At 38.7% G+C, this 24092-nt stretch overlaps 1 protein-coding gene across 5 annotated transcripts in view; it reads right to left on the bottom strand.

Annotated features, from left to right (window-relative positions):
- TNRC6B (trinucleotide repeat containing adaptor 6B) overlaps nt 1-24092 on the bottom strand; it is a 241071-nt gene that overhangs the window by 139923 nt on the left and 77056 nt on the right. For all 5 annotated transcript variants that reach the window (XM_028115711.2, XM_028115713.2, XM_028115709.2 and 2 more), the window contains exon 4: nt 7442-7509. In XM_028115711.2, coding sequence (XP_027971512.2) covers nt 7442-7509 — 68 coding nt within the window. The remainder of the gene's footprint in view (nt 1-7441; nt 7510-24092) is intronic.

Below are 24092 nucleotides of genomic sequence, written 5' to 3'. Positions count from 1 at the left end.
GTACATTTAAATTTGGTTGCTAAGTTTTTTTTTATTGTGGTAAAAACACATAAAATTAAATTTACCATCTTAACCATTTTTAAGTGTAAAGCTCAGTAGTGTTAAGTACATTCTCATTGTTTTGCAACAGATCTCTAGAACTTTTTCATCTTGTAAAACTGAAACTCTATACCCATTGAACACTGATTCCCTCCTCCCTCCCCAGAGCCCTTGGCAATCTTCACTTTTCCACTTTCTGCTTTTATGATTTTTAACATCAGATACTTCATGTGAGTGGAATCATACAGCATTTGTCCTTTTGTGACTGGCCTATTTTGCTTAGCATAATGCCCTTCACGTTCATCTAGATTGTAGCATATGACAGGATTTCCTTATTTTTAAGGCTTCATAATATTCCATTGTGTGTATATACATTTTCTTTATCCACTCATCTGTCAATGGACATTTAGGTTGCTCCACCGCTTGGCTGTTATGAATAATGCTGCAGTGAACATGGGTGTGCAAATATGTCTTTGAGATCCCACTTTGAGAGATCTGTTGTTGTTGTTTTGTTCTTCTAAAGATTTCATTTATTTATCTGACAGAGAGAGACACAGCAAGAGAGGGAACACAAGTAGGGGGAGTGGGAGAGGGAGAAGCAGGCTTCCCTCTGAGCAGGGAGCGCCAGGGCTCGATCCCAGGACCCTGGGCAGACGCTTAACGACTGAGCCACCCAGGCGCCCCGAGAGATTTGTTTTTAATGCTGAATTTTCATAAAATGAACCAAAAGATTCAAGAAAATTCAATTAACAAAGATTTACTAGAAAAATTGAATCACTCTTGTACGTTAAAGGCAAATATCTTTTGAGAATATGAGTTAGTTTAAGCATGGAGATTTAAAGCTTAGACTTGTTTGTAAATTAAATTTTAAAAAAGAAATTAAAAAGAAGCCAAACTCATTAATACAGTTGACCCTTGAATAACACAGGTTTGAAATGTGTAGGTCCACTTAAATGCAGATTTTTTTCAGTAAGTACAACACAGTGCTGTAAATGTACTTTCTCTTCCTTATGATTTTAAAACCTTTTTTCTCTAACTTATTTTATTGTAAGAATATAGCACAGAATATATATATAACATACAAAATAGGTGTCAACAGTTTATGTTATCAGTAAGGTTTCCAGTCAATAGTAGGCTATTAGTAGTTAAGTTTTGGGGGAATCAAGAGTTAAATGTAGATTTTTGACTGTGGGGGGATCGGTGCCCCTAACTCTTGTGTTGTACACCAAAACTGGTATTTGGCTGCAAATAATTTACAACAAATAATCTGCCTACAAACATCTAGACCATCACTTGTCTCATAAATAAAACCAAATCAAGAGCCTGTCTTGGGTGGAAACATTTTATATAATATGAGCTTTCAATAAGCATAGTCAAATCTATGAGCAACTATCTACTTATGCTGCTTTTTGAAAAGCTGTTATAGTTTTATATTTACCCCTGTGTTGAACACATTATGTGATTAATGCTGTGTGTTTAATGTAGTAATTATATGGCAATAAACTTAGCTTGTTTGATTTGTTACAGTAGCTCGTAAAGTAAATATCCTCAGAAAAATGATTATATTAGATATACTAATAGTTCATAAACTTCATTAAAAAGCAACAATATTGAAACAATATATATACACAGTGTTTAAAGCTATACACTCTACCAAATCTTATTCACATATACATCAGAATTCAGTACAACATCTAAATATTAACAGTTTAGCACCGATATTTCTCAATATCAAAAGTCAATTATTTTTTGAGGGTTTTCTATATGCATAGCTACCCTAACCTGCCTGTTTATAGAACTTAGTTCCACTGAAATAAACATCACAGAAATAAAATAATTTTTTCAAAGCTTCTAGCACTTATGGTAAAAATGTTAAATGATGAAGCAAGGAAAGTGGCATATATAAGCTAATAAAAATAATTTTAGTCCTAATCCTTACAAGAATTTGCTCTATGACCCTGACGTTCTATTATCCCTGTGTTCCATCTGCCGCCATAAATGAAGTAGGCTATTCATATGAACTGAGATCATTGAATGAGAGCCGTTTTGGAAATCACTTTGGAAAAAAATTTAGGTCTCTGCCTCACATCATACACAGAAATGAGTACCAGGTTCAATGAAGATGTAAAGGTAAAGGGGCGCCTCGGTGGCTCAGCTGGTTAAGCATCTGCCTCCGGCTCAGGTCATGATCCCGGGGTCCTAGGATCAAGCCCCGCATTGGGCTCCCTGCTCAGTGGGGAGTCTGCCTCTACCTCTGCCTCTGCCCCATCTCTCCCCCCCACCCCCGCTCATGCACATGCTCTCTCTGAAATAAATAAAATCTTAAAAACAATTTTTTTTAAAGATGTAAAGATAAAAAATAAAGCAGGAAAACTAAGGTATTTTATTACATTAGGGTAGGGACAACTTCTCTCAGCAAGCACAAAATATAGAAGCTATAAAGGCTGATTTTACCACATAAAAATGTTTTAAGTTTATTAGTATGAAAGATATCCCAATGCTAAAAGATAAAGATAAGGAGAAAATATTTAAAATATCTCAAAAGACAAAGGTTAATATTTATATTTTATAAAGGGCTCCTACAAAGCTATCAAAACAAACAATCCAATAGAAAAATGGGAATAATATGCAAATAAGCAATACATAAAACTTAAAAATCTATGGCTAATAAACTAACAAAAGATATTCCATCTCATTAGTAGGCAGAAAAGTGCAAATTAAAAACTATAAAATATTAGGGGTGCTTGGCTAGCTCAGTGAGTGAACACATGACTTTTGATCTTGGGATTGTGAGTTCAAGCCCCATGTTCGGTGCAGAGATTACTTTAATAAAACAACAACAGGGGTGCCTGGGCGGCTCAGTCAGTTAAGCAGCTGCCTTCGGCTCAGGTCATGATCCCAGGGTCCTAAGATCGAGCCCCACATCGGGCTCCCTGCTCGGCAGGAAACCTGCTTCCCCCTCTCCCTCTGTCTGCTGCTCTGCCTACTTGTGCTCTCTCTCTATCTCTGTTAAATAAATAAACAAATAATCTTTTTTTTAATAAATAAATAATCTTAAATAAATACATAAATAAAACAACACACACACAATAAATTATTAGAGCGGCAAAAATTTAAGGATAAATAATTTTATTGTCACCAAAGGCGAGGAGAAATGGGCATTCTCATACACTGTTGATGGAAGGCATCCTGGGTATAACTTCTTTAGAAGGCAGTTTGCTAGCAGCTACCTCCATGAAAAAAAAAAAAAAACCCAACCAAACAAACAAAAAACCATCCCATGAACCAAGAGCTTCATCTCTAGAAATTTATTCTACAGAAATATATCTGTGAATAAAGATATAAGAATAAGGATGTTCAATAAAATATTATTTGTAATAATCATAGAAGTAGAGACCACTGAAATATCTACTATCTAGAAGAATGATTATAGTCCATCCATTCAACAGAATGTCGTGCAGATGTTTAAGAGAATGAAATAGGCTATGAAAGATGCCAAATTAAAAAAGTGATAGAAGAATTATACTGGGAAAAAAAACCTCTATTTAGTTGTTTTAAGATATACAGAAAATGGGGCCCCTGGGTGGCTCAGTCGTTAAGCGTCTGCCTTCAGCTCAGGTCATGCTCCCGGGGTCCTGGGATCAAGTCCCACATCGGGCTCCCTGTTCCGCAGGAAGCCTACTTCTCCCTCTCCCACTCCCCCTGCTTGTGTTCCCTCTCCCGCTGTGTCTCTGTCAAATAAATAAATAAAAAATCTTCAAAAAAAAAAAAGATATACAGAAAATGGGGTGCCTGGCTGGCTCAGATGGTAGAGTGTGCAACTCTTGATCTCAGGGTTTTGAGTTCCAGCCCCACATTGGGTGTGGAGCCTACTTAATTAAAAAAATATATATATATATAAAATAAAACAAAATATAGAGAAAGTGTTTACAAAGATTAGGAGGGGAAGAAGGGTAAAAGAAGAGTCTCATTTTTATTTCTCTTTCTATATATACCATTTGAATGTTTTATGACAAGCATGTACAGTTGCCCCTTGAACAACATGAGGGTTGGGGTGCTGACTCCCCCACACAGTTAAAAATCTGCAAATTATTTCTGACTCCCCCAAAACTTAACTATGAATAGCCTACTGTTGATTGAAAACTTTATTGATGGGGCGCCTGGGTGGCTCAGTTGGTTAAGCGACTGCCTTTGGCTCAGGTCATGATCCTGAAGTCCCGGGATCAAGTCCCGCGTCAGGCTCCTTGCTCAGCGGGGAGTCTGCTTCTCCCTCTGACCCTATCCCCTCTCATGTGCTCTCTCCCTCATTCTCTCTCTCAAATAAATAAATAAAATCTTTAAAAAAAAAGAAAACCTTACTGATACCATAAAGTCAATTAATACCTATTTTGTATGTGGTATGAATTATATTATGATTATATAGTTTATTCAGATTATACAGCTATAAGAACTGTATTCTTACAATAAATATGCTAGAGAAAAGAAAATGTTTTATTGATTGATTTTTAAAGATTTCATTTATTTATTTGACACAGAGAGAGCGAGAGAGCACAAGCAGGGGGAGTGGCAGATGGAGAGGGAGAGGCAGGTTCCTCGCTGAGCAGGGAGCCTGATGCGGGGCTCACTCCCAGGACCTGGGGTTCATGACCTGAGCTGAAGGCAGACGCTTAACCAATTGAACCACCCAGGTGCCCCGAAAATGTTTTATTTTTTGTTTTGTTTCGAGTTTTTATTTAAATTTTAGTTCGTTAACATGTATAGTGTAGGGGCACTTGGGTGGCTCAATCAGTTAAGTTTCCATCTCCTGATCTCAGGGTTGTGAGTTCAAGCCCCGCATTGGGCTCCATGCTGTGTGTGGAGCCTACTTAAAAAAAACAAAAACAAACAAACAAAAATCAAAGTGTAATATGGGTTTCAAGAGTAGAATTTAATGAAGAAAATGTTTTAAAATCATAAGAAAAAGAAAGTACATTTTCAGCACTGTCCCATATTTGTCTGGCTCAGGCAGAAAAGCATGCAACTCTTGATCTTGGGGTTGTAAGTTCGAGCCCTATGTTGGGTGTAGAGATTACTAAAAATAAATAAACTTAAAAAAATGACATGTATAAATGGACTTGCTCATTTCAAAATTGTGTAGTTCAAGAGCCAATTGTGTTATTTTTATCACTAAAAAAATTAAAGAATAAGTGGGAATTTCACAAGTCATTTGGCAATGTGTACACTTCTAGGATCTAGAATGTAGTATTCAGTTCCTAGATCCTACTAACCAGATTCAATCATCCTCTGCCAACTGCAGTTCTGAGATACCAAAATAATAATAATAATAGTAATAATGATAATGATGATGATCATTATGTTTTTATTTTTGTTGCCTCAACCAAAAGGACACATTGCCTTTGCTCCCCACTCCCACAGAAGAGGTAGACAGGTCTATGGGAGGAGCATCTAGTGAGAAGAGTCATTTCTGCTTTACCATTTCAATATATGACAGCAGACCAGGCTCAGGAAGAAAAACAATACAAAACCAGAAACAAAACAAAACAAAACAGGATTCATCTGTGAAAAGGCAGTATGAGACTCATGAAAACAAAACAAGTTAAGGACACAACACAAGTCCACAGGGCTATCTGAAGCTCTCTAAAAGAACACTATTTGTATAACACAAAACTTGTGGGAGAATCTGCCCCAGTGATGCCGTCTGAATACCTAAAGAGGCTGATACAGGATAGGGGTTACTGGAGCAGGTTTTTAAAGATAAAGACTAGTTTGCTTGGGAAATGGATACCCTCTGGAGAACAGAACTTTCATCTGTGCTTTAAAAATAGGTTTAATGTCATTTTCATTGCTTCCCCCAATTCCCTCTTATCCATGAGACTTTGATCTTAACACTGGCATGGTTTTGCTAACCACAGTACTTTTTGGGAACACAGCTCCGAAGGCTGGCAAAGGATTTGTGTTCAGGAGATAGTATAAAACACTTTAATGTCAGAAAGATCCAGGTTCAAATCCTAACTTCCATTTCAAGCTGCATTCCCATGGACAAGTTACCTACCACAATCTCTTGAGTAAAATGGTACACTGTCATGAATGGAAATAACACTCACAGCATCTAAGCAAAGTACCTTGTGCACAGAAAACCCTCATCAAATGGGAGCTATAATTCTTATATTATAAGACCTTTGCCCAGAGTGTGAGGTTGGGGGAGTGGGCAAGAGGATGGGGAGAAATACCTGAACTGTTTCTGTAATTCCACTGGGACTCGATGTTTGGCATTCTACTTTGACAAAGATGAAATGATTCCATGAGCCCATGTAGAATATAAGTGCGTTTGACAGAATACAGCAAAGTTAGGATTTATACCGTAAGCTATTTTTAAAACTGCCTGGTTAGCAAATTAAACCAGCTGTGAAAATATCCTGGTTTCCATTCACAACAAATAGAAGACAAACATTCTCCTTTAATGAACCTGGCCTTGTGGCAGCACAGCGTATTCTGCATAATTCATTCCTAAGGGTTATGGAGACATCATTTTCATAAGACAGACCAAAAATAAACTATTTTCTAGGGAAAAAAAAAAGATGAGAGAGAGGAGTTTCTTTCTACAGATTTTCAGTAAATTCCACGAATTGCTGTCCCATTTAGCTTAGGAGGCTACTGTCTGAATAAAAGAAGTTATGTCAATACTTCAGGCCAGCTTTTACTATGCCTCCTTTAAAATGGCATATGAAACACCAGTCTTCTCTGCAACACAGTTTTTCAAGTTCTATGGCAAAGGGAGGAGAAAAATCTGCTCATGGTCACCAAAAAGCTACTCCGAGGACTCCCAATTTCAGACTTAAAACTGATCACTCTTTAAGAAGTCAGGGGAGAGATCCTGAATTATTTAGAATGTTGGCTAAGTTATATTATTTATGATTCCTGTTCCTTTAGGGAAACAAATTGTTATTTAAACAGAAAACAGAAGTATAAATAACTAAATGAAATAGAATTTCAAGAAGTACTATTCAAATAAATTCACACTTGGAATGCAGGGAAACAATCTATTCACTTAGTGCCTTTCATAAAGACATAGCTCAGAAAAGGATATACCATCTTAAACCTTCTCTGGAAATCAACCAGACTGAATTAGTTCAATTTGGAACATCCTGAGCCTTAAAGCCTTTGCTAAAGTGTAACATAAATTTTGATTAGCCAAGTCTGAAAAACTACAAAGCCAACTTTCTTGTCCCTCCAGTTAGTCTATCTATAAACAGAAGCAATGCATTAACAGCCACCAAAGCAACTGGTGAGTTCCACAATGTGCCCAACGTATACATCCTCTGCAAACATGCTCTCAGCATGTTTAACCAAAGTACTTCTGAAGATCTGTAATAGGACCCTTTTTAAATAAACTGTGACTCACTGTTTGCTTTCTTCACCAGGAGGTGGAGTCTTGCCATGCCCTTCCATTACAAAATCCTCCTGTTCCACCTGCAAAGGCAAGCACCACAGGTCAGCAGTAGTCGGTAACTAAGATGAAACTCATTCAAAGTTCCAGGGCCTGCCCTGTGCAGAACCACATGGCCACTGCACGCTACTGCCTGGTCCAGAAGCCTGGGCCAGTGCCTTTCAATCTCCAGGTTTGCTCAAGGCATCTCTCCTTGACTGACTAGATTTGTGGAACAGAAAAGGAAGCATGTTGACTTGCAACTCACATACTTGTAACAAAAAATTAACATCCAGAATATAATAAAGAGGTGCTATTAATCAATAAGAAAAAAACAATGTACCAGAATATTTTACAAAATAACCAAGTAGGAATTTTACTGAAGAGGATGCACAAATGAGAAGATATTCAATCTCATGTCAACCAGGAAAATGCAAATTAAAACCACAAAGAGATACCATTTCACAACTACCAGGTTAGCTAAAATTAAAAAATTGGGCAATACCAAGTGTTGGGAAGGATACGGAGTAATAGCAATGCTCATCTACTCCTGGTGGGAAGAAAAATTGGTACAACTACTTTTCAAAAAGTTTACCACTATCTGGTACATTTGACTATGTATTTACTGTACAAACTAGTGGTTGCACTTATAGATAAATACTCTAGAGAAACTTTTACACATACATAAAAATATTTTTGTAGAATTATTTTTAACAGGAAAAAAACCCAGAACGAACATCCATCAATAGTAAAATAAATAAATATACTATGGTGTTTTCAGATGACAGAACACTATACTATATGAAAACGAATGAACTATAGCTACACACCGCAACCTAGGTGAGTTACAAAAATACAATACTGGGTGAAAAAGCAAATCACAGAAGAACACACACACAGTATAATTTCATTATATAATGTTCAAATATACACATTTTAAAACTGCATATATGCGCATGTATATAGACGTGTATGTGTGTATATATAGTTTTTATTTTTTAAAGATTTTACTTATTTGTGAGAGAGAGAAAGCACAAGACAGGGGAGAGTCAGGGGAAAAGCAGACTCCCTGTTGAGCAGGGAGCCCGATGTGGGTTTCGACCCTGGGACTCCAGGATCATGACCTGAGCCGAAAGTAGTCGCTCAACCAATTGAGCCTGGCGTCCCTTTATATAGTTTTAAAAAACTATTTTATTATTATTTTTAAAGATTTTATTTATTTATTTGACAGAGAAAGTGAGAGAGCACAAGCAGGGGGAGCAGGAGAAGGAGAGGGAGAAGCAGGCTCCCCGCTGAGCAGGGAACCTGATGCAGGGCTCGATCCCAGGACCCTGGGATCATGACCCAAGCTGAAGGCAGATGCTTAACCACCTAAGCCACCCAGGTGCCCCTAAAAACTATTTTTAAAAAATAAATGACATACAAAATTTAGGCTAGTGATTGTCTTAGGCAGGGGCATATGCAGGGTCCTGGGGGTATGCCTGTGGTCTACTTCTTGGCCTGTGTAGTAGGTATATGGGTGTTTGCTTTATAATTATTCTTTTAACTATGTATTTCTTTCTTTTATATATGTATGGTTTATTTCTCAATACAAATATCAAAGGGGAAAAAAAGCATTTTACTATTCCAAATGGTTTATTGATCTGGAAGATCAGTGACAGAGACAGAGCTACCTCCATAAATGGAGATTGTCTATGAGTCCTATGAAAACTCTCCCAAAAGGCGTTAACTTAAAAAAAATCAAATGGATGTATTCAAGGAAGGAGATAGGACTATTCCCAATTTAGAAAAATAGTTATAGGACCTAATAATCTGGAAGACAGACAACAGTAACATAGACATACACACCACAATGAAACCAAAGAAAACACAAGGCTTTCCAATTGTCTTCTCCAGTCTTCATTTCTCAAGAATGCTAGAGAAGATGGGACAATATTAAGAGGCTAAGTTTCAAAAAGGACAGAAAAGTAAAGAGGTGTTCGTAATTTCCATTAAAGAAACTGGAGGAAGCATACACAAGAATAATTAAAGACACACACTGTGCATACTGTAAAATTCAAACCAGGTTTTGACTTTATTCTTAGGAAATTCTTGACTCTGCAGCCTATGGGACTTAGCCAAGGAGAGGGAGGATTCTCCCATCCTAAGTTTACACTTAGGATGTAAAAACTCTAGAAGAAAAAAACAGGATTGCAGAGGAAAACTTATGAGGAGCCAGAGATGACCAGGCTGTGTTACAGGAGTGTATACGTATGTTTTTAAAAATTACTGTGTTGTGCATTTTATACACTTAACTACATAAATGTTATGCCTTAATTAGGAAAAGCAGGTGACAAACTGTTTAAATTTGTTAAGCTTCTTGCAAACTCAAGCATCAATCATTTTCTTAAAGACAAGAATGACTATTCTCTCATTTATATGTTATAGAAATTTCTTGATCCTTCATCTTTAAAAATTCTCTCCAATTAAAGAGCTCTAAAAAAAAAAAAGAGCTCTAAATTGTGTACCTTGGCCTCTGCTTAGTAGTTGCTTTTTTTTAAAAAAGGCTTATCTATAATCATTTTCTAATTAAATACAATAATAATGAGAAGGTCGAAGAACCCGCCGCTTTGACAATCTCCTCCATGTGTGCTCCCAATCTTTAACTCCAGCCCCCATGTTATGCATACTAGTCTTCTTCACTTGGATGGCCCAATAAGTTCCAAAATGAAACATCATTGTTGTCTTCAAATTTCTTCTCCTTTATTATATCCCCTATCTCTGCAAATGGTACCATCATTCACTAAGATCCTCAAACAGGAAATCTATACAGGTATTCCCCACTTTCTGAAAGTCTGTGTTATACCACTTCACTTCTACAGAAGACCTATGTTAATACCTAGTTTTGTGAACCAAAAAAAAAAAAAAAATCTGAAGAGGATTTTTGCTTTTTTACAAAAAAAGGCAAAAAGCAAAGTAGCATTCAGTGTTGGTTTTGCAGCCAGCCGTTATAGAGGCATGTGAACCCTGAGCAGCGAGAGGGGCACCACCAAGCTCCTTCCCTGGGACTACACTCAGCATCCCAGCATCCAGATGCCAGGGCTTGGAACTTTGTGAGCATCTGTGCTTTATCTTGAGTTATTTTGAGCATCCGTTAGCAAGATGTGTCCTAAAGCATCAGAAAAGCCTAGGAGAGGTTACTCTCTGGGTTTGGGAATACGCCAAGATTTTTCCATATAAAGAAATGGTCATTGTTTCTTGGTTTTATGAAACATTTGAACTTACAAAAGATTTCATAGGAAAGCTCTACCTTCAGATAGCAGGGGAAACTTGTCATCACACAAGAATCTAAGGTTCCCTCCTTAACCCCACAGCCTACTAATCACCAAGTATTACGGCTTTTACCTCTTCAATAGCCCTCATATCCATCACCCCTTCTTTATTCTCTTTAACTGCCATAGTTAAAAGCCAGCTTCTCTAAATCTCACTACTACATAAGCTTCTCATTGGTCTTTGTGCTTCTGGGTCCCATCTCATTTTAATACATCCTCCAAACCACTTCCATCAAGTGGGCTTTGTAAATGCAAATCTTATTGCATTGTTCTCCTTGAAATTCTTCAGTGGTGCTCCATCACCTACTCTGAGGGATAAAAATTCAGTTCGTTTGTCCAAACAATCTTTTCATCTGCCTCTGCCTCACCCACTCTGAACCCCTGGTGGGGCATACAACTCCTTAATCCCTGTACATTTACATGTACTGTTTGCTCTTGCCTAGAAGCCCTGGCCTTCTGCCCACATACAGTTCAAATTCCTCCTCATTCCTTTAAGTGCCAATTCAAATGCCTTTCCCCAGAAGACACCATCTCCTGCAGCAGGGTTCACAACTTTTCTCAGTCTCCATCACATCAGAGGGCAATAAAAACAGTCCAGAAAGATCACTGCTCCTTATTGCCACTTCCTGTTTTTCTCACTTTCCACTTCCAGTCCCTTCCCATCCTTCTTTCTTTTCTACAAATTTCATAAACACTTTTGGACTTGATTTGATGATCTCCACCACTCCTCCCCCTTGACTTCATTTGCAGGAGTTTCAAGATTTTTTTTTTTTTTAAATAGGCTCCATGCCCAGTGTGGATCTCCATTCGGGGCTTAAACTCAACCCTGAGATCAAGACCTGAGCTGAGATCAAGAGTTGGAAGCTTAACTGACTGAGCCTCCAGGTGCCCCTCAAGATTTTTATATATAAAATTTATACCATGTCTTCACCTTTCTCCCACTACCATTCATTCATTCAACAAACATTTACTCAGCACATATTATACACTAGGTGCTGGGCTGAGATAAAGGTGAAGAAGATAGTCGTGCCCTCAAAAAGCTTGCAGATTATTGAGAAAGACAAACAAAAACCAGTTACCAGCATTGTATGGTGACAGATGGTAGCTACACTTGTGGTGAGCATAATTTCATAACCATAACAGCATAATGTACAGACCTGTAGGATCACCTGAAACTAATGTAATGCTGTGTGCTGACTCTACTCCAATTAAAAAAAGACAAAACTCATGACCATACAGTGGGAGAAAGCAATGCAAGGATATGGGAAGGGCGCTTGACACAGCGTGAAGGAGTCAGACACACTAAACCAACCCTACGCAGGCGACTTTCCTCCTTCCTGATTCAGCTGGGGAACGGGCAGGACCCAAGCTGCTCCACACCAAGGTCCCTCAATTCTGAAATATGATTCAGGCCACAAGCTCCTCTTGCACTCCCTCCCTCCGTCTGAACCCGGGAAGAGTCACTCTAACTTCTAGTTCTGCTGTTTGTCCTCAGTGTCTATTTAGAGGCTCCCCTGACAAGCATATCAGTGATTTTTCTCCTTAGTGCCCTAGATTTGCTCAACACCAACTTGTTTTTAGGATATCTCTGCCCTACCAATCCCTTAACTTTTTCTCCTCTGCTCCGGGAATACAGAGCATAGCTGGAGAAAGTTACAAAACTGGTTCCCTTTCAACCTTACGCCAATTAACTTCCACTCAGTGCTCACATGTCAGCACCTGGCCTGGAAGGCCCTTCTTCATCCTGTCTTTCTGGTGAACTTCTGTTCAGCCTTCAAAGACTGGTTCAATCGTTATTTTTTCTAGGAGGCATTTCTGACAACTAGCACTTCCTCCTGGGAACTTCCCAAGGTGCTCCTTCCCACTTACCCTGCAAGGCCCAACAAGCAGCTGTGATCCTTTGTTCACCCATTTAGTGTCTGCTGGTGAGTCTTGGAGAGAAACAATGTAATCTTTGTGCATCCCAGAATCTAACACAACCCTTCTTGTTGGTCATTCATTCAGCATACCTTCTAAGTGCCTTCTGTGTGCTAAGCACTGGGCTGAAAAACTGAATGAATGTCTGACCTACATCACATTCTTCACTCATTCATTCTGTACCTTCTCCACTCTCCTCCAAGATTCCAAACCCATCCATTAGGCATCCTCCCTAGTCTGGCCTTTCTGAAGATTATCCTGAAAGCCTATCTCAAACAATGCCCTTGGTTTCTTCTCGTCGGGATTATGCAGATGAATCTGCATCTTCACCCATTTTCCTCCATTCTACTGCTCTGCCAGGCTCCCCTCACCACTTGTATTCTAAATGTATGACCTACACCATACCATCTCCTCTAGGACCTTACTGTCTAAGGAAATCTTTCTTCCTTTCCAGTAAATCCATCCCCTCAACTGACAAATACTTTATAATCTCTTCTATTCTGAAAAATTATTTTTGGCTTTGTGATACCCTCCAAATATCCTCCTGTTTTTACCCTTCCTTTTACTATCCAAATTATTAAGAGATTAAACTATACTCAATTACTTCCATGTTCTCATCACTGATCTGGTAAAACATTGGTTGACTGATTGTTATTGAAGTAACAGATATATGATTTTATTTTTTTAAAGATTTTATTTGAGGGGGGGAGCATGGGAGGAGGGGCAGAGAGAGAGAGAAGCAGACTCCCCACTGAGCAGGGAGGCCAACTCAGGGCTTGATCCCAGGACCCTGAGATCATGACCTGAGCAGAAGGCAGACAACCGACAGAGCCACCCAGGCGCCCCTATATGATTTTAAAAGTCAAATAATACCACCAGGCTTACAAACAAAAAATAGCACTCTCCTCTGCTGCCCCGCCCTTGGACCTCTCCTTCCCCATTCTCCCAATTTAAGTCACCACAAATATTCAGCACTAATAGTGCTGTTACTAAGTGAATAATAGATATAGCTGAATCATACAGAATAGTAAAATTAAATTTACTTTTCTTGTACAATTTTTTGTTTTCCCTGGAACTAACAATTTCTACTTTCTCTTCTTATACTTTCTTTCAATTTGGAGGGGTAGTATTTATTATGTATTTTTCACTAATTCATCCTCAAACTCTCCAAAAGAGCTGTAAATCTCCTCCTAATAAATTCAAACACTTCAGGTAATCTATCAATTTCATTCCAGTCTTGGAGACATTCCTCAGGGGTTTTCTCCTGTTCCAGTCTAGATTGTTTGCACTCTAGGCCACTCAAGAGCTGACACTTTGCCAAGGATGTCTCTTCCCCTTCATCTCTGAAATTCCTGGCTGTCTCTCCTACCTTGGAGCATCTGTTCCCCAGATTCTTTGTCTTCCTCTTTTATGGTTTACTCCCTGGTTTAGGTGGAGCATATATTCCAGTGATTTCCTGATAAAAGGTATATGGGAAGTAAATTTTTTGAGATCTTGCATGACTAAAATGTCCTTATTTTATCCATATATATAACTGATTTTTTTTTTACCCACATAGATAATCGAATCAGAAGTTCAAGTTAGTAAACCTTTTTCCCTCCACAATTTTGAAGTGATGCTGCAGTGTCTTCTAGTTCGCAGAGCTGTGATACAGAAATTTCACAAGAATTCTAAATTCTAATGTTTTGGATATAACCTGTTTCTTCTCCAGAAACTTTTAGGGTCTTTTATTTCTCCTCTGTGTTCCACAAATGCAAACCCACTAAGTATTTTTTTTTTTTTAATTGAGCTTCTGGGTAGGTACTTGCAATCTAGAAACTCAGGCTCTTCAGGTTTAGGACAGTTTCTCTACTTATTTTGATAATTTTATCCCCTCCAGGAATTCCTTATTTAGTGTTGAATTTTCGGCATTAATCCATAAATTTTCTTCTTTTCTCTCCACTTGTACCTCTTTTTCTTTCACTTTCTGGAGATTCTCTTACCTTCACCTTCCATACTTCTAATTTTTAAAAGAATTTCTGTTATTGTAACTTAATTTTTGAAAGCTCTTTCTTGTTCTCTGAATACTCTTTTTTAATAGTCCTGTTCTTATTCCATGATTATACCATCTTTTATCTCTGAAAATATTATAGATCTTTTTCTTTGGGTAAATACTTAGTACTTAGCAGTGTATATCAGTTTGCTAGGGATGCCATGACAAAGTACCATAGCGCGTGTGCTTTCGGTAACAGCAATTTAGTGTCTCACACAGACCTGGAAGCTAGAAGTGGGACATGAAAAAGGGCACTGGTTCCTTCGGAGGGCTGTGAGGGAAGGATTTGTTCCAGGCCTCTCCCCTTGGCTTACAGATGGCTATCTGCTCCCTATATTACCGTGTTTCCTCCAAGTTCCTCTTTTATATTTGCTGTGGTCACTATCCTCCAGTCATAGGTTTTTATCAGATGTCTGGTCATTTTTGGTTATCTACTGATATTTAAGAGGTAAGTCGGAAAGAACTTGGGAGTGCTCTTTGTATGTGGCGAAGGGAGGGAAGGTTGCTTGCCCTGTGGTTGGCTTCCTGGATATCAGGAGGGGACCTGGCCATTTCACTGGGAGAACTGTCAGGTGTCTGCTTCTATATATTCCTTTTTTACCCCTTGGGCTGTTCAGTTACCCAGAGAGGTACCCTTTAATTCTCAGCCCAACTGATGTAAGTCTGGTTTCCAGTGTTCTGGGACTGAATTTGGGAAGACAGCTGGCACAGTCTCACATCATTGACTTAGACTGAATCTTTCTGCTTTGAGTTAGATACCTTCCCTCCACCTTGAGCGTTGCATGGTACGAGAGGGACAGCTATCCATCTGTGGATGTGCAGGGCAGGATACCTGGGCTTTGCTCCTTGTAAATTCTTCAGCCAACACCGCTGTTGTCAGTGTCACTCCAAAAGCTTTCTGGCTTCCAAAATTTTGTTGGCATTTCTTATCTGTTTCATCTCCTCTTCCATTCACTTTATTTCTCTGGTGGATTTACGCTTGCTGAAATCATTTATGCTTGCTAAACTAATTTCAGTCGAGTTTTAGAAGGGAGCAGAGACTAATAACTAGGTTTAATTCACCATGTCCAGATCTACTCTTAAAACTCTTTTGTCTCTTCTTTTTCCCCCTCTATCAAAACTGCTCTATTTGGGATGCCTTGGTGGCTCCGTCTGTTAAGTGTCTGACTCTTGATTTTGGCTCAGGTCATAATCTCAGGGTCGTGAGATGGAGCCCCATGTCAGGTTCTGTGCTGGGTGTGGAGCCTGCTTAGGATTCTCTTTCTCCCTCTGCCCCTCTCCCACCTCTCTCTCTAAAAACAAACAAACAAAAAACTGCTCTATTTAATGCCACCAATAAATATTTGCTGGTTGCCTCCTTCTTTAAAAAATTATTTGAAGGGCGCCTGGGTGGCTCAGTGAGTTAAGTGTCTGCCTTTGGCTCAGGTCATGATCCCAGGGTCCTGGGATTGAGCCCTTCCATTGGGCTCCTGCTTAGCGGGGAGTCTGCTTTCCCCTCTCCCTCTGCCTCCTGCTTGTGCTCTCTCTTGCTATGTCTCTCTCTCAAATAAAATCTTTAAAAAAATAAATAAAAATAATTATTTGAAAATTTAACAGTTTTATGAGGTATAACTGACATATATAAAATTGCATATATTTAGAGTATTCTATTTGATAAATTCCAACATATGTATATACCCATGAAACTGTCATCACAATCAAGAAAATGAACATTTTTGCCACTCCTAAAAGTTTCATTATGCACTTCCTTAAATTTAAAAAATGAGCAATTGTCCCCTCCTGCTCTCCCTCCCTGGGCAGCCACTAATGTGGTTTCTGTCGTTATAGATTACTTTGCATTTTCTAGAGTATATATACATGGAATCACACAGGACATACTCTTTTTTTGATCTAGCTCCTTTTGATTAGCATAATTACTTTGAAATTCATCCATAGTTTCATGTATCAGTAGTTCATTTCCCTTTTACAGCTGAGTACTATTCCACTGCATAGAATCTACTAGAATTTGTTTTCCAGTCATCTGTTGATGGATGGCTGTGCTGTTTCCAGATTTGGGCTATAACAAAAAGCTGCTATAAACATTCATTTGGAAGTTTTTGTATGGATGTATGCTTTCTTTTTCTTTGGGTAAATACTTAGTACTTAGCAGGGTATATCAGTTTGCTAGGGATGCCACGACAAATTACCACAGCTTGTGTGCTTTCGGTAACAGTAACTTATTGTCTCACACAGACCTGTAAGCTAGAAGTGGGACATGAAGGACACTGGTTCCTTCAGAGGGCTGTAAGGGAAGGATTTTTTCCAGGCCTCTCCCCTTGGCTTGCAGATGGCAGCCTTCATGTTCACATGGCATTCTCCCTCTGTTTGTGTCTCTATGTGTAAATTTCCCCTTTTTATTTTTTTAAAGATTTTTCCACTTATTTGAGAGAGAGAGAGAGAGAATTCAGAAGTAGGGGGTAGGGGAAGAGGGAGAGGGAAATGCAGACTCCCAGCTGAGCAAGGAGCCCAATGCGGGGCTTGATTCCAGGACCCTGAGATCATGACCTGAGCCCAAAGCAGGCGCCTAACTGACTGAGCCACCCACATGCCCCTAAATTTCCCCCTTTAAAAAAGACACTAGTTGGGGCACCTGGGTGGCTTAGTTGGTTAAGTGTCTGCCTTGGGCTCAAGTCATGATCTCAGGGTCCTGGGATTGAGCCCCACGTCACGCTCCCCTGCTCAGCTGGGAGTCTGCTTCTCCCTCTCCCTCTGCCCCTCCCCCTGCTTGTGCTCTCTCTCTCTCTCTCTCTCAAATAAAGAAATAAAATCTTAAAAAAAAAAAAAAGACACCAGTCACACTGTATTATGGCCCACCCTAATGACTTATTTTAATTTGATTACCTCTGCAAAGACCCTAACTCCAAACAAGGTCACATTCTCAGGTAATGGGGGTTAAGACTTCCAACATATGAATTTGGGGGCAAGGGCTGGACAGGGAAAATTCAGCCTCTAACAGTGGAATAGTTGGATCATATGGTAGCTATATGTTTAACTTTTTAAGAAAAAGTCTCTGTTTTCCAAAGTGGCTGCAGCATTTTATCTCCCTACCAGCAGTGTATGAGGGTTCCAGTTCTTCGTATCTCACCAACACTTGGTATGGTAAGTCTTTTTAACTTTACCCATTCTAATTATGACTTTAATTACATTGACATTGAACATCTTTTCATGAGCTTTTTGCCATCCATTCTCTGGTAAAGTGCTGTTTAAATTTTTGACCATTCTTTTAAGCAGATTTCTCTCTCTTTCTTTTTTTTTTTAAGTAAGCTCTATGCCCAATGTGGGGCTTCAACTCACAACCCCAAGATCAAGAGCTGCATGCTCTACCAACTGAGTCAGCCAGGCACCCCTAAATATCTTTATTGAGATATAATTTACATACCATAAGGCTTACCTGTTGAAAGTATACAATTCAATGGCTTTTAATATATTTACAGAATTGTGCAATTATCACCACAATCCAATTCTAGAACATTTCTATCATCTCAAAAAGGAAATTTGTACTTATTGCCAGTCACTCCCCATTTTGTCCTCCCTTCACCCTCCTTTCCAGCACCAGATAATGGCTAACCTACTTCTGTCTCTACAGATTTGCCTATTCTGGACATTTCATGTATAAGTGAAGTCATACAATATGTGCTGTTTTGTGTCTGTCTGCTTTCCCTGAGCATAATGTTTTCAAATTTCATCCTTGTTGCAGCACATATCAGTACTTCATTTTCTTTTATTGCTGAATACTATCCAGTTATACGGATATACCCTTTTGTTTATCTAAAGCATCAGCTGAGGGACATTTGGATTATTTCCACTTTTTTGTTATTATGATAATGCTGTTATAAACACTTGTGTACAAATTTCTGTGTGGACACATGCTTTCCTTTCCCTTGGGTGAATACCCAGGAGTGGAACTGCTGGGTCATGTGATAAACTCTATGTTCAACTTTTTGAAGGACTACCAAACTGTTGCTCAAAGCAGCTGCACCATTTTCCATTTCCACTAGCAGTGTCCAAGGGTTCTAATTTTTCCACATCCTCACCCACACTTGTTACTATCTGTCCCTTTGAGAGCAGCCATCCCAGCAGGTATGAAGTGGTGTGTCACTGTGGTTTTGGTTTGTAGTTCCCTAATGAGTAATGATGTTGAGCATTTCTTCAGGGGCTTACTTGGCCATTTGAATATCTTCTTTGAATAAATGTCTTCCAATTCTTTGCTCGTTTTTTGAATTGTTTTTTTTTCCCTATTATAGAGCTTTGAGAGTTTTTAATAGATTCTAGATACAAGTCCTTATTCAGGTAGATGCTTTTCATGTATTTTCTCCCAGTCTGTGGCTATCTTTTCATTCTCATTAACAGCATCTTTCAAAGAGCAGAAGTTCTTAATTTTGATGTAGTTCAATTTATCAATTTTTATTTATTTTAAAAAGATTTTATTTATTTTTAAAGCTTTATTTTAGAGAGAGAGAGAGAGAAAACTTCAGTAGACCCCATGCTGAGTGCAGAGCCCGACATGGGGCTGGATCCCATGATACTGAAAGTACGACCTGAGCTGACCAAGAGTTGGATGCTTAACTGACTAGGCCACCCAGGGGCTCCCAAAATATTTTTAAGTTATCTCTACACCCAATGTGGGGCTCAAATCTACAACCCTGAGATCAAGAGTCACACACTGTATGACTGAGCCAGACAGGAGCCCCAGAAATTTATCAATTTTTAAAATTCAATGGTTGTGCTTTTGCTGTGGTATCTAAGAAATCTTTGCCTAACCACAGATTTTCTCCTACATTTTCTACTAGAAGCATTATAGTTCTGGGCACCTGGGTGGCTCAGTTGGTTGAGCGACTGCCTTCGGCTCAGGTCATGATCCTGGAGTCCCGGGATCGAGTCCCGCATCGGGCTCCCTGCTCAGCGGAGAGTCTGCTTCTCCTTCTCACCCTCCTCCCTCTCATGCTCTCTGTCTCTCATTCTCTCTCTCAAATAAATAAATAAAATCTTTAAAAAAAAAAAAAGAAGCATTATAGTTCTATGTTTAACATTTAGATCTAAGGTCCATTTTCAGTTAATTTTTTTTAAAAGATATTATTTATTTATTTGACAGAGACAGACACAGTGAGAGAGGGAACACAAGCAGGGGAGTGGGAGAAGGAGAAGCAGGCTTCCTGTGGAGCAGGGAGCCCAATGTGGGGCTCGATCCCAGAAACCTGGGATCATGACCTGAGATGAAGGCAGACGTTTAATGACCGAGCCACCCAGGTGACCCCATTTCCAGTTAATTTTTATATATGAGGTCTAAATCTATGTTCATTTTTTTTTGCATATGGATATCCAATTGCTCTAACACCATTTGTTGAAAAAATATCCTTTCTCCACTGAATTGCCTCCACAAAATTGCTTTTTTCAAATATCATTTGTCCATATATGTGTGGGTCTATGTCTGAATCTCTCTTCTATTCCACTGGCCTAATTTGTCTTCTTCCCAATACCACAAGGTCTTGATTATTGTAGCTTTATAAAAAGTTCTGAAATCATGTAGTATTAGCACTCCAACTCTGCTCTACTCAAAAGCTGTTTTGATTATTGTTATAAGTTAAATAGTGTCCCCTCACCCCCCCAAAATGATGTTGGAGTCCTAACCTCCAATACTTCAGAATGTGACCTTATTTAAGATGGGGTCTTTACAGAGGTAATCACAAAGTTATTAGAGCAGGCTCTAATCCAATATGACTGGTGTCCTTTTATAAAAAGGGGGAAATTTGGACACAAAAGACAAAGACAGAAATGCATGCAGGAAGAATGCCACAGGAAGACTGGGTTATGCTGCAATAAGGCAAGAAGCTAGACACCAGAAGCAAGGAGAGAGGCCTGGAAAAGACCCTCCCCTAGTCCCTTCACACGGAACAAGGCCCTGCCAACACCCTCATCTTGGACTTCTGGTCTCCAGAGCTGTGAAACAATACATTTCTGTTGTTTAAGCAACTCAGTTTGTGGTACTTTGTTAGAGCAGCCCTAGCAAACTAATACAGCTGTTCTATGTCCTGTGCATTTCCATATGGATTTATAAGTCAGCTTTTTTACTTCTACAAAAAAAAGTCTGCTAAGATTTTGACAGAGATTGAACTGACTCTATAGATCAATTTGGGGAGAAGCAACATCTAAACAATATTGAATCTTCCGACCCATAAACAGGTGTATTTCTCCATTTATTTAGGTTGACTTTATTTTCTCTTGGCAACGTTTTGTGGTTTTCAGCGTATGTACAATGCTGAATAGAAAGGGGGGGACAGCAGACATCTTGTTGTTCTTCATCTTAGAAGTAAATCATTCAGTCTTTCACCATTAAGTTTAACTGTAGGATCTTCATAAAAGCCCTTTATCAGGTCAAATAGTTCCTTTCTATTCCTAGTTTGCTGACAGTTTTTATCAGGAATGGATGTGGCATTTGTCAAATGCTTTGTTCGCATTTGTTGAGTTGATCATATGGTTTTTCTTTTTTAATTTGTTAATGTGATGAATTACATACTGATTGATTTCTGAATGCTCAACCAACCCTGCATTCCTGGGAAAAATCCCACCTGGTCATGTATTATCATATGCTCAAATTTTGTTTAGAATTGTTGTACCTACTTCATGAGAGATCCTATTCTGTAATTTTCTTTTCTTGCCAAGTCTTTGGTTTTGATAGCAAAGTAATGCTGACCTCACAGAAGGAGTGGGAAGTATCCCCTTCTCTTCAAGTGACACTATACTAATTTACATATAACTTGGAACCTTACAATAGTATTCTTCCATCTTCACCCTCCTAGCCTTTAGGCTGCTGTTAGTGTACATTACATAGATATAAACCCACAACGTGTGCATAACTTTTATTCAACAATCAATTCTCTTCTGAAGAGATTTAAGTAATAGGTCTTCTGTATCTACCCATGTCATTTCCATTTCCTGAGCTCTTCATTTCTTTGCATAGATTTGTATTTCCCTCTGGCATCCCCTTCCTTCTCCCTTCCACATTTCCTATAGTATGGAAGGGTATGCTGATGATGAATTATTTCAGCTTTTGTGTGTCTGAAACAGATTTTATCTAGCCTTCATTCCTGAAAGAAATTTCACTGATTACAAAATTCAAGGTTAACAGTTTTTCTTTCAGTATAGACCACTGTCGTCTTCTTTGCATTGTTTCCATAGAGAAATCCTTATCTTTGTTCCTCTGTTAACAGTGTCTTTTGTCCTCTGGTTTTAAGATTTCTCTATCCCTGGTTTTGAGTAATTTGATTATGATATGCTTTGGTGTGTTTTCTTCATGTTTCAGGAACATTTACCTTCTTGGATCTCTGGGTTTACAGTTTTTATCAAATTTGGGGCCAATATTTCTTAGATTTTTTTTTCTGCTCCCTTCCCTCTTCTTCAGAGACTATAATTACATGCATATGAGGTTCCCTGAAGTTGTCTATAGCACACTGATCATCTTTCCATATTTTGCTCTTTACTCTTTTTTCTGTGTTTTGTGCTGGATATTTTCTATTAGTATGACTTTAAATTCTCTAATCTTTTATTCTGCAATGTCTAATCTGCCACTAATCTCATCCAGTATATTTTTCATCTCAGACATTATAGTTTTCAACTCCAGAAATTTGAGTCTTCTTAAAAAATATCTTTCATTTTTCTACATGATTTTTTGAATATCTGAAATACAGTTGTAGTAAGTATTTTGATATTCCTGTCTGCTAATTTTAATCTGCGTCACTTGTGGGTTGACTTCAATTAATTGATTTTTTCCCCTTTGCTATGGTCTCTATTTTCCTAATTTTTACATGTCTGATAATCTTTGCTTAGATACCAGATATTGTGAATTTTACTTTGCTGAGTACTGAATATTCTGGATTCCTGTAAGTATTTTTGAGCTTTGTTGTGGGACACAGTTAGATTACTTTGAACAGTCTGTTCCTTTTGTCTCTTGCTTTTAGGATGTGCTAGGCTGGACCAAAGTAGTGTTTAGTTCAGGGCTAATCATTCCCTATCAATGAGGTGAGGACTCTGTTAGTGCCACTACTGAGGGCTCTACCTAATGCTGCATGAGTTATGAGGTTTTCCAGGGTATAGAAAGAGGCAATATTATGGGCACGGTTTCCTTTAATCCTCTTGGATTGGTCCCCCACCCTGCCCCAGCCATGAATAGTCTCCTCATATGCATGTGCCCAAAAGTATTCTGCTGAATACTCAGGATGAACCCTCCACAGATCTCCAGAGTTCACTCTGTGTGTAACTCTCCCCTCTCCGTATTCTGGCCAGATCTCTAGGTGCCTTAGTCTCTCCAGACCCTCAGCAAGGCTGCCTGACCCTGAAATCATGACCTTCCCTGCACTGCAGCCTGGAATCTCTCTCAAGCCAATATGCTGGGGTAGTCAGAGGACTCACCTTATTTGTTTTCCATTTCTCGGTAATCACTGCCCTTCATTAGTTAATGTCCAATGTTTTTTAAACTGTTGTTTCAGATATATAGATTATTTTTTCTGTCTATTTTTAAGTGATTATTTCCAGTGGGAAGGTGAATTCTGTCCCAGTAGCAGAAATCCCAATAACTTTAAAAAATTGTGTTATTTTAGGAGCATTTTTCCCAGTAGCAGAAGTCCCAATAACGTTAAAAAATTGTGTTATTTTAGGAGCATCTGGTTGGCTCAGTTGGTGGAGCATGCAACTCTTGACCTTAGGGCTGTAAGTTCAAGCCCCACGGTGGGTGAGGAGATTACTTAAAAAATAAAGTCTTATACAAAATTGTGGTATTTTTACCATTTTTACATGTACAGTTCAGCGGTATTAAGTATGTTCACATTAGCATGCAACCCTCACCACCATACATCTCCAGAGTTTTTTCCATCTTCCCAAACTATACTTTCCATTCCCCTCTCCCTTCAGTCCCTGGCAACCACCACACCACTCTCTATTTCTATGACTTTGACCACTCTAGGTCAAATTTTTGGACTGGCTTATTTCACTAAGCATAATGTCTTCAAGGTTCATGCACACTGATATACCGCTTTTTGTTTATCCATTCATCTGTCAATGGACACTGGGTTGGTTCTATTTCTTGGCCACTGTGAATTAAGGCAGCTATGAACATAGGTATGCAAATATCTGATAAAGTCCCTGTTTTCAATGATTTCTTCTTCTGTTTTAATTAATTTTTAATTTTAATTCCAGTACAGTTAACATACAGTGTTATATTAGTTTCAGGTATATCATATACTGATTTAACAATTCTATACATTACTCAGTGTTCGTCCTGATAGAGAGAGAGAGAGAGAACACAAGCAGGGGGAGTGGCAGGCAGAGGGAGAAG

Source organism: Eumetopias jubatus, unplaced genomic scaffold (assembly GCF_037043125.1).
Source record: "Eumetopias jubatus isolate StellerSeaLion01/CBP00866 unplaced genomic scaffold, mEumJub1_p1.0 scaffold_8, whole genome shotgun sequence".
NCBI classification, from domain to species: Eukaryota; Metazoa; Chordata; class Mammalia; order Carnivora; family Otariidae; genus Eumetopias; species Eumetopias jubatus.
This window is presented reverse-complemented; position numbering and strand designations above follow the sequence as displayed.